General features: G+C 40.9%; 1 protein-coding gene across 1 annotated transcript in view; it reads right to left on the bottom strand.

The window, feature by feature from the left end:
• The window catches only part of cacna2d1a (calcium channel, voltage-dependent, alpha 2/delta subunit 1a), an 81,377-nt gene that overhangs the window by 51,766 nt on the left and 17,552 nt on the right, over positions 1–12,059 (bottom strand). Inside the window, exons 2-3 of the mRNA XM_081712536.1 lie at positions 10,557–10,638; positions 9,630–9,746 (exon numbers count right to left, since the gene is read on the bottom strand). Of these exons, the coding sequence (XP_081568662.1) occupies positions 9,630–9,746; positions 10,557–10,638 (199 nt within the window). The remainder of the gene's footprint in view (positions 1–9,629; positions 9,747–10,556; positions 10,639–12,059) is intronic.

Genomic DNA, 12,059 nt, shown 5'->3' with positions numbered 1-12,059 from the left:
TGAGCAGTGTCCCCTGCAAAGTTGACCTGAAACCTACACCACTGCACTACATATATAGCTGTCCTTGTCTATCGGCCTCTAGGACCACGTCCTGTGCTTCCCACATCCTACCATCTCATTAACTACACATACTGGCCATTCTGAAGGACATCCATTCAAGCTTTGGCAAACACACACACACACACACACACTAGTAATACCCTGGTGCTGACCAAAAGACCAAAAGATTGCTAAGGCACATTAATGAATTTTCATAATTTTCCTAAGGAATGTGGTTTAATTCTCTACAAAGGTTAAAAAAAACAAACAAACCAATGTAATAAAAGGTTAAAATGCTTTTTCTCTTTCTTTTTATGCAAGGCTGAAGTTCTCAATTTTATTAGGATATATTTTGTTTACATTGCAATATTTAATATTCCTTTTTGTTTTCCAATTTTTTTTTTCCCTGTTGAGGGGTGGAGTGAGTGAATGTGTGAGCATAAGACCAGTTCTGCTCAGTAGAGCAAGCCTAGCTTAATAACCTGGACATGAGCAGCACAGCGTAGTGCTGAGACACGTGTGGTCCAGGAAAGGAAGGGAGAGCTCTCACATCGTATCACTTCATCAGTGGATCACTGTATTATGGACCTTACTGAGTCCATGGGCAGACCTACTGCTGCTGTAAGCTGCCTCTCTTTATAGCAAAGCCAGTGGGACAGAACAGAGACAAAGGCAAAGAAAAGCAGACAGCTGAGATGACAAAAATGTCTTTGTGCGCACACACACACACACACACACACACATACACACAAAGGCTGGACAGAGGAATTGGTAGCTAATAATGAGGCTGAGAATAATGAGTCATGGCTGTCTGGTCAGTGGCATTCTCTCACCCCACCCCAGATCTCTCTTTCTCTCTCTCTCTCTCTCTCTCTCTCTGACACGTGGGCACACTCACTCGCTCTCTTTTCTCTCTCTTGTTCAACCCTGATTAAAAGGACTGTATTTGCACTGCCATAGGAAGGCAGTCTCTCTCACCAGCTGTTTGAACACTGTTTCACCCAACCAAACAGCAAGCCAGAGTCTACGGTGGCCCATCAGGCTATATACACATCTAATTCGGAAGACCTCCACAAACCGGATGGCACTATCGTCATAAGCAAGAACGCATACAGTGCAATAATGAGAATTACTGGCTCCCCGCGTAGCCTTAGTCAGGCTACTCCACCTCAGTCCCACACGCTAGAGTGAACCGAGGAGAAAGCACAGGCAGGAAGCTTCCCGCACATGCAGGACGCAGCCGGGACGCAGCCGGGTGGTGCAACCCAGGGAGAGCAGGCCTTATGTTTTGAAACAAGATGGACCCACTTGTACTCAACTTGCTGCTTGATAAGTCAGCACAGTTCATCATGCCAGAATGGCTCCAGGAATGACTTCTATTCGTCAGAATTTATCAAATTGTATTACGACCAAAGGACTTGAGCAAAACTTGTAAAGTTAATTCACCAAAGTTCATCTCTGTCTGGCAAAAGTAAAAAAATAAAATGACTCGAAAAATGTTAACTCTGATAATATTTTAAAATATTTAAACTGCTTATTCAAACTTTTTCAAATAAAAAAAAACAAATGTATAATCTTGGTTGACCATTAGCACAGAACTGCAGTTCTGTGCAGTTCTGTGTGTGTCTGTCATCTCCAGGTTCCTCTGTCATTATCACTGTGTGTGTGTGTGTGTGTGTGTGTGTGTTTGTGTGTGCGTGCGTGTGTGCATCCCCTTTACTGGGTGCCAACTGAAATGTGACAAACTGCCTTTGTACTAATGTTGCAACGCTTTAGATTATGTAGATATTATAAATGGGCCCTACTGTATATTATGTATACAGATAATGTAAGAGCACTGGATAATGTATTGTATATTATGTAGACAATGTAACGATACTCTAGATTACGTATTCTAGATTATGTAGCTAATGTAACAATGCTCTATATTATGTATGATAGATTATGTAGATAATGTAAAAACTCTATATTATGTATTCAAGGTTATGTAGATAATGTAAAAGAGCTCTAGATTATGTATGATAGATTATGTATAAGGTAAAAACTCTAGATTATGTATTCAAGGTTATGTAGATAATGTAAAAGAGCTCTAGATTATGTATGATAGATTATGTAGATAATGTAAAAACTCTAGATTATGTATTCAAGGTTATGTAGATAATGTAAAAGAGCTCTAGATTATCTATGATAGATTATGTAGATAATGTAAAAACTCTAGATTATGTATTCAAGGTTATGTAGATAATGTAACAATGCTCTATATTATGTATGATAGATTATGTAGATAATGTAAAAACTAGATTATGTATTCAAGGTTATGTAGATAATGTAACAATGCTCTAGATTATGTATGATAGATTATGTAGATAATGTAAAAACTAGATTATGTATTCAAGGTTATGTAGATAATGTAAAAGAGCTCTAGATTATGTATGATATATTATGTAGATAATGTAAAAACTCTAGATTATGTATTCAAGGTTATGTAGATAATGTAAAAGAGCTCTAGATTACGTATGATAGATTATGTAGATAATGTAAAAACTCTAGATTATGTATTCAAGGTTATGTAGATAATGTAACAATGCTCTAGATTATGTATGATAGATTATGTAGATAATGTAAAAACTAGATTATGTATTCAAGGTTATGTAGATAATGTAAAAACTCTAGATTATGTATTCAAGGTTATGTAGATAATGTAACAATGCTCTAGATTATGTATGATAGATTATGTAGATAATGTAAAAACTAGATTATGTATTCAAGGTTATGTAGATAATGTGAAAGAGCTCTAGATTATCTATGATAGATTATGTAGATAATGTAAAAACTCTATATTATGTATTCAAGGTTATGTAGATAATGTAAAAGAGCTCTAGTTGTATTTGCTGTCTTTGCAATTGCTTAACCACAGCGATCCAAATAACACCGAGAAATGTCATAAGAAGACACTGAAGACGGCAATGCACCCGAGGCTCTTAGATATGACTAATGTTTTCTCATTAGTTGATTGTATCCTTAAGAACTGGGTACAATCAACGGATGTTTAAACCTTAACATCTGTGTGAAATTTGTATTTCGCTGTTGTGACTGGAGTTTTGTGTGAAGAAACATATTTCATTTAGGCAGAAAGAGTTGAGGAGATCTTCAATTTATGTGTATATGGAGAGTATTTTCTAAAGTTTTACAGAAAGATAACTAGAGTTGACTTTAAGATATAAGTATATGCATTCGTGGTTGCAAATCCAGTCGCCCCCCCCCCCAACTTTCTCTATGCTGAATCACTAAAGCCATTATTTTTAAACTCACTTGACCTTCATTGGACAATTACCGTCAAGTCTATATTCAGTAACTAATTTCTGCTCATGGAGAAAGCATCAGAATGGGATGAAAGGTCACATAAAGCAGGCATATGCAAATCTCCAGCCTCCTGGTGTTTGTTTTTATTAGCGCCCTTCCTCCCTGGCCTATGGCAGGGGGTCTCCTTCTGTATAGGGAATAGACAGATGAAAGGATAAGGAATATGGATCTCAAGCTCTTAATGACCTGTTGTAACACTTGGTGTAGCGACGTCCCAGAGACAAGAGCAGGCAGACTTCACGGCGACGGCCCTGCGGGGGAGGGCAGCTGTGTAATTACCCAACCTTACCCCATCACACTTCAAATGAAGCTGAACTACCACCTGTTCTCTTTGTCTAATGCCTCATTTGCTGTTGTACATTAAAACAAGGTAGGATGGTGAAGATCTTTAGAAGGTGCTAAATGGTGAAAAGTTTTCATTATACCTCTTTTCGGTACGAGAAAGGAATTTGTCCTTTTATGGAGCCAATGTGTCATAGTAACCCAGTGTCATAGCAACCGGCAACCTATGAGATCTACGCAGAGCAATGGCGATGTCTGTGGCACTTTTTTACAGTACACGAAGTAGCATGTAATGTGCAACAGGACAATACAGGAAAATACTGATTTACTTATTTTATACTTAAATGGTACTTTTTTTTTGCATTTTCCATACATACTTGACATGAATTTGTTTTGCAACTTGGGCAGCTAAATAAAGCCAAATCAAGATGATAGGATCCAAATGGAGAGATTACTTGGAGCAGAATGATCAGTGATGGACAAGCGGAGCCGGTTCCATGCGTTTCATGAGCTCAGAGCATCCCACAAATCAATGAATAAAAGCCTAGCACACACACACACAGAGAGAGAGAGAGAGAGAGAGAGAGAGAGAGAGAGAGAGAGAGAGAGAGAGAGAGAGAGAGTCTCTTCCAAAATCTATAGTGACCTTTATCCTCAAATACCCACAGAGTCAAAACATCTGAGTGCTTTAGGATAATGCAGTCTGATGTCATACCCTTCTATGTCCCAAACATCAGCATTCCCCACCCAAGACACTGAGTGGCTAATTTAATGGAATTCCCAAGGTGGAGCTCTCCTTTCTCAGATGCAATCAGCAAACTAAGAGTTTTATGGCAACAGAACAAGGATGTTTGAATGCACATAATTCAGGCATTTGAGGTTTTTCTACGATATTTGTGCACCTCATGCATGCTCAGATTTCTAGGTGTCTACATCTTTCTCTGTCCATCTTTCTCTTCTCCGATTGCATTTTTATCCAATCCATTACCTGAAACAAGAAACATCAGCATTCAGCAGCTCTACAACACTGACCACACTATGTTGTGAATGACCAGAGGTTGTCAAAGCAAAGAGAAGTGTGTGAAGCACTGAATGTGTGGCATTTAATATATTGCAGACACATATTCCTGTGACTAATGAGTTAGTAACGCTTGTCGTACAGGGCAAAATGCAACACTATGAGCAGCATACAATTAGCACCTCGCCCAATACATTTAGTGTACGCGTAGTTTTCTTTTTAACTGAATGATGTGGTTGCAAATGATGCCCCTCAGAATACGTATGTCTCCCAAAATGCGTGTAAAGGTGCGAGTGCAAATGTTTCCAAGGTTGTTTGCGCTACAGTCTGACGCTACAGCAGGACGAATGACCCGCTTAAAAGCTTTGATGTTATTAGCTTTTATCACTAAACCCTACTGACCCACAAATTTACTGCAGAGCACACAGTATGAAGAGAGTTGAATTATTTATTACACAGATAGGCGCTAATCTACGATAGAAGACAAAGGGAGGTTAGACCGAATGTGACACACGCACTTCCACAGAGAAAGATCATTTGACTCCACTCGTGGAATCCGCATGCTTACTAATACTTATGGGTTTCGTATCTTCATGAACATGTATGGTTCTGCTTTGCGCATTACCAATGAAGCTCCACTTTTGCCAATTGAGTGCTTATCTCACCCCTCCGGAACAGTCACTCTGTTTTACAAACCAGTTGCGGGGAGGTTGGGAGGGGGGCTATTTCTGTGTTACTGTTACAAATGATTGAGCCTGTGAGAAGTCAGTCAGTCTTGCTGGAACATTCCATATCTTAAGGATGATTCACTGGCTTGCCTCGGAATAAATGTATTTAGCGGAACGTTTAGTCTGGGATTGAGTAGACTTCATTTGCTGGTTATAATTTCTTAAGGAATATACACTCTCATTTCTCATTAAGTACAACTTCCTATAAGTATAAATAACAGGCTGCAATACTGGTTTTGGCACCACAGTTGTGCACTGAAATAACTGAACATAGCACCACAGTATACACAAAAACATTTTGATTCATAAAGTTCCCTTCTATACAGATCACGTGATGTGTGTTTGAACTATGGTGTGTGTGTGTGTTTAAACTTTCCATAAAATGGAAAACTGTTTACCCTGGCATAGTTTGTTAAATGGGACTGACCTACTGTGAACCTCTAACTGTGAACATCTAACTCATTAACTCATTAATATTCATGACACCGAAATTTACACACACCAGCCCACGATCTAGCCCAAGCAATATTAACATGGACCTATACAGCCGACTGTGTAGGTCCATGGAGGTCCTAATGAAGTAAAACAGCTTCTGTATGCCACATCAACTCAGCTCTCCCAGTTGTAGCGATTTATTGTGACGTGTTGTTTCTGTGTGCGCAATTACAGTACCTCACTGTAAATCGTCCAATCAGAGCAATGCTCATGAAAATATTCATGAGCCCACCAAAAATGGGAAAACAGCTTGTTTCGTTCTAGGGCCAAATCATACGGTTGTAAATGGGTCGTAAAGCCGCATCAGGGCATTTTTCACGCCAAGTCACATACCTGCTATGTAAACAGAACAATTTAAAATACTGGATAAATGCATTCTGTGGCACTTTTAACGCACTGTGCTCATATTATCTCAGTCTCAGCCCTTATTGTTATGTGTGGTGAGTGTCTGCCAGTGAATGCAGGTTAACACATCTCAACCCTCCTTCTGAGAAGATGCATGAGGGGTTGCTTACAGCAGTGAAATATTCCACTATCAGCAGTGTTTATCAGCCATATCCCCCACATACAGAGAGAGAGAGAGAGAGAGAGACAGAGAGAGAGAGAGAGAGAGAGAGAGTGTGTGTGTGTGTGTTCAGTGTTTACAGTGGCACACTCCAGAGGCAGTGATCTGCAGGCCTGCTTACAGAAGCACAGCTCTAATGATATTTAGGTAGGTAGCTACGAAACAGCCCATAGGGTGGCCCATCCATCTGCTGCTGCTTTATCTGCCATGTCAGAGCGGTCTGGGAACACAGACAGGGGGACACAGAGAAAAGGAGCGAGGCTAACAAAGAAGACCAATATAGTTTTTGTGTTTTTAGACCTTGTTTTCTCTGCTGGATGGATGCAAAGATATATTTCACTCTTTCTGTCAGTCTCTCACTTTCCAACTTATGTTTCTTTATCACATTGTGAGACAGTGTTGAGTCTAGCGAGCGTTATGTTGGTGCTGCAGGACAGGCTATGCTGGGCTGAGTGGGTGCTTCTGTTCTTTTCTTTTGCTCTGTTCTTTCTTATGTCCTTCTTGTTCTCTTGCTTCCTTTGTTTTTTTTTAATTTAGGCACGTTTGGTGGTATGGGGCGAAATGTATGGTCCTCTTAGATGTTGGTAGCTCTTATAAACATTGGTTGCTATTTGTGTTGCTGTTTTCTTTGTCATTTTTAGGAGGTCCGTTTTTTTTGTTGTTGTTGGGTTTTTTTTTGTTTGCTTGGGGCAGTCCACAACCATATTAATGAGGAATGTGTGGTGAGTGGGAGGTGCTTGAGAAAACTCAAATCAACTTCATGTTTTCAGCGAAGTTTCAGTTCCTCATCACTTAGTACACCATTGTGAACCGCCCCCATTACACCCAGGTAGAGCACCCAGACAGCCACTGATGCCACTCCTTAATCAACTTAACCTGACTATCAAACAAGCAGTCTAATCCAATCCCAGCACTCACTGTGAACCAGTAAAGCACCTCCATGCGTGTACTTGCAAGAGAGAGTGAAAAATGTCCTTTTCCTCATTAATGGGTATGAAGACATAGAGAAACAATGAAAAGTCGGAGAAAAAAAAGAAGAAATGGATAGAAAGACCCTACTGAAGGTGCTCTTAAAGTTGGATTCAGTGAATGCAGCCTCATGGTGTGTGTGTGTGTGGGGGGGGGGTTTGTGTGCGGATGTGGGTGTGCCTGAGTGGATGTGTGCGTATCGGGGAACAACAAAAAAAAAAGGATGAAAGCAATTTTCTAAATTGGTTTAAACGAGGACAGAGAAAGCACTTGGACCAAGCCTGAAGGCCATTACCTCCAACAATAGGGGCGGAGTACTCTGGAACCACACCACCCTCCCAGGCTTTCAGTTCTGGTGTGACTGCGGCCCCGAGTAAATAACGGCTAACCTCAGGGCTGCACGCCTGCTAGTCTGTGCATATAAAAGCGAGCGAGTTAGCGAGGGAGAGAAAGATGAAAGGTCAATACTTTCATTTAGTCACCAGGGTGAGCTGTTGGTGACGTGTTTGAATGCTTGCCAATAAAAGCACCTTCTCCCAGCCTGGAGCATACATTATTCTAACTAAAGAGGCAGACACACACACACACACACAGGTGAGATCACACCAGATGGTGTTTTCTTTGCTGCCTGAGCAAACTGTGCATTTACACGCACTCACGCTGTGAGCCTCCACCGTCACATTAGTGGGAACGTCACAAATCTGGCTGAGCAAAAGAGCTAAAGGTCTGTTCCTGTCTCCAGCCTAATCACAGAAGTGGTGCTGGCGGAGGACCCCCTGCTCTAGCCATGCCTGTTACCACAGTCACCCCAGTGCCCATCGATCCGGACGACAGCCGCCTGCGGCTTCTAATTCAGTTACAATGGACTAAATGCTCAGACCGCATTAATGGAGGGGATAAAATGACCTGTATGTCATTTTTGTAAGGCCGGTATGAGCCCCGTATGTCTGCCAAGAAGGCAGCAAATGCAGATGTAAATGAAACAAAGTCAGCACCAATTGGGTTAGAGGTTCTTAGGCAGATTTTTGATTTTTTTTTTACTCAAATAGTTTTTCTGTTTTCTGTTTTTTTAATGTAGTCTTTCTAAACAGGTATGAAACCTTGAGAGGAGCGAAAAAGATGACAAGTACACTGTCGGTCCGCTGAAGGCATTCTCACCAGTCAGAATTTTAGACATAAAAAATAAACATTCTAGTGCACATGAGACTGAACTGTGGGGAAGCAAAAACATGTGGTTCAAGCAAGAATAAAGTTGTCCTACTTAAATCATGGACATAGACACGATGTTTATGGACACTGCCTAGTTAGTCATACACTACGGCTACCAAGCCCACTGAAAAGCCTGTCATTATATCAATTTATATCAATGAGTTTAATTAATTTAATTATATCATTGAGTTTAAATAATTTAATTTTTTATGTGTATTATATTTGAATACTTATATTTGCTGTCTTTGCAATTGTTCAACCACAGCGATCCAAATAACAGAGAAATGTCATAAGACACCGAAGACGGCACCCGTTTCACCCGTATGCACCCGTATCAAGTATATTCAGACACTTGGATATTTTCAAGCATGCAACAGCTGTTTAACTACTAGTTCTGTATGAAGCACAGTGCTGTACTTAGCTCCTTGCTGGAATGTTTGCTCCACCTTTAACGGTGCAGCAGTTGTCTTCTTATTCAAATGTTCAGTTCCACCTTAAATCACTTTTTTTTTTCATTGCACCATTTAAGGTGGCACAGAAAACACAAATAAAAAGCCAAATCAAAATGAGAAATATAACCTATAATCCAAAAGACAGATGTTTCCTGACAAGCCAAACACATCATATATATCACATCATATATATGATGTGTTTGAATTAATGAAGGCAGCAAGGATTCTTCTTGACCAATTAACACCCACCTGCACCCCTTCACCATCTTCACCATGATTCACTCGAAAGACAACCTTCACATTCAGAGTGGCAAATGCATTAATGTAACGCTAAATGCAATGTAAAGGTTATGCCTGTAACTGTTACCTGTGACACCTGTCTATTCTTTAGTAGTGTGTTAGCCATTAGCTTGATCGCCCCTTGAGCTTGGGCAATGTTTTCATTGTTTAGATGGATTCAGGTCAGCACTGCGTTACGTCTGTCCGATCGGGTGTGAAAAAGCGCTCACCTCCAGAGCCTTGGAGCGATTGGCCAACAGTCTCTCGATGTTGTGCGCGGCATTGGCCACTAGCTGCTGAGCGTTGTTGTGTTCCACACTGTAGCTTTTCTTGTGATTCTGGAAAATCTGCGAGCGAGCGCGGGACAGAATGGAAGGGAAAAACAGAGCGCTGATGTTAACAACCATTCATGTCCTTGTTTTCCCTCTTTTCTTTGAAAGAAAGAGGTAAGAATTCTAAATTTCTGCATTGTCAAAGCACTGACCAAATGTAAAATATGCTACAAACCCCAGTGAGACATTGTTTTTACATTCGCTTAATGGTCAAATATGCTTATATAGGATCTCAAAGCTGTTCATCAGCAAGTGATGAATTGTGGATTAGTCTTAAATACAGTTATAGCCCAACAAAAATGACCAGCTGATTAATATATAATACTACCCTAACAATACTAACATCACAACAACACAATGCTGAAAAATGTATCTCTTTATCACATAATGTTTCAGTCAAATAGCCAGTTATTTAACAGACAGGGGGGCTTTAATCATCTGACACTAAACTTCCAGAAAGCCCGGAGTCCCCATGTATTATTGATGCTCTTAACCGCAGGGCGTCTGCTAGGCCTTGATCCTGAGTCATGGGCATGCTGGGTAGGGATTCTCAACATGACATCACAAACAGACATAACTGCCTCCTCATTGGACAGCGCAGGGAGCCTGAGGCAGAGCATCGTGCCCAGCTCTTATGCAGAGAAGTGCTGGTAGGCATGACAAGCTGGCCGGTCTACCACCTAAAGGCTACTGAGAAGCAACTGTACTACTGTTTTTGCCGTAAATAAAACCCCCACCTTCATAGGATTGACTTCTATTTCCTGTCGTACATTATGTGTCTGCCAATGAGCAGTAAAGCAGTGCGGATGGGATGGTTTGTCTCACCTCGGTGAGCCGTGCCATGCCGCTCTCGGCATTAATCAGCTGCACAAAGTCCTCCTGAATCTGATCCGCCCACTCCCGTGCTCTGGGAACATAAACAACAAATCAGATTCATTTAGCAATAATCATAACCAAGGTTAATGGGCTGTGGTAGCTCAGTGGTTAAGGTCCTTGTGATTGGAAGTTTGCAGGTTCAAGCCTCACCAATGCCAAGTTGTCACAGTGGGGCCCCTGAGCAAGGCTGTTAACCCTCAATTGCTTAAGTTCTACTCAGTGATAATTATAAATTGCTTTGGATAAAAGCAGCAAGTCGATATAATCAACCATGTCAAGGCCTCTATATCTGTGCTGTTCTGTTTTTATCCAAAAGCAACTTCCAATTCTCACTGAACACAGTTTGAGCAATCGAGGGTTAAGGGCCTTGCTCAATGGCCCAACAGTGGCAACACAGCTTTGGTGGGGCTTGAACTGGCAACCTTCTTCTGGATACAAAGCATGTGTCTACTGTAAGATTACACTGAGGCTATGTGAGGAAACATTGTGTCCACTGTAAGATTACATTCCACATAGTATATGTTCTAAGCATTTCAAGCTCATCTCACATTGCAAAATTACCTTAATGTTCATTGACTATAAAGCACAGATAAAGTGAATATATACACCAAGTTAATTAACAATTTTTAGCTTGAAACATTTTTAGTTGAAATACTTGTGCTTGTATTAAAGAGAGCTGAATATCTGCCTTATAGTCATGTCTAATGCCAATTTTCTTTTACAAGTATCACCTCTAAATGTTCCATCATACATTTCATGGCAAGTTGACACTTGGCAGTGACACTCTACCCAATGCACCCAGAGATGTTCAGGAAAATGTGTTTATTTTCCCACTCTTCCAGAACTTGCTGCATGCAGTCAGAGGTGTGGGATGCCAGGGAATGCTGCAGACCACAGGTGCACACAAAGGGTTGCACTGGAGTTGGTGGTTGGTGAATGCATGCAGAGGGAATCGAGCGAGTGAACATGGGAAAGAGGGAGGAGGTCACAGGACCTGTGCCACTCTGGTCAACAAACACTGTTCACTCTATATCGGCTTCCTCTAGCTCGGCTGCGGCTAGGTTTCGGCGGGTGTCGCTGGCTATGATACGCTAGCGTGTATCAAACACCGTATGTGTTCTAATATGCAGTGGGCGACAGCACTGGAGTCAGTGAAAAGAGGTGGGGGATCACACCCCACACCAAAAAAACAACATATGTTCTGCAGTCCTCTACAACCAAATCTCACTACTCTGTTGCAGTGATACAACACAGATGTGGATCATAATAATGTATAAGACCATAACAAATCAGAACGTGATTACGAGCTGTTGTACTTCACAGATTATCAAACTTTGAACTGAAAAAAAAAGCATTCTTAGGAAGACTTTAGATGATTATAGTGATCCTAAACTTCACAATACTCAACTCGAAATGAGTATAATGAATCTGATCATCTCTTAACCCCTAATA

Source organism: Electrophorus electricus, chromosome 4 (assembly GCF_041902795.1).
Source record: "Electrophorus electricus isolate QZ-2024a chromosome 4, ASM4190279v1, whole genome shotgun sequence".
Taxonomy (NCBI): Eukaryota; Metazoa; Chordata; class Actinopteri; order Gymnotiformes; family Gymnotidae; genus Electrophorus; species Electrophorus electricus.
This window is presented reverse-complemented; position numbering and strand designations above follow the sequence as displayed.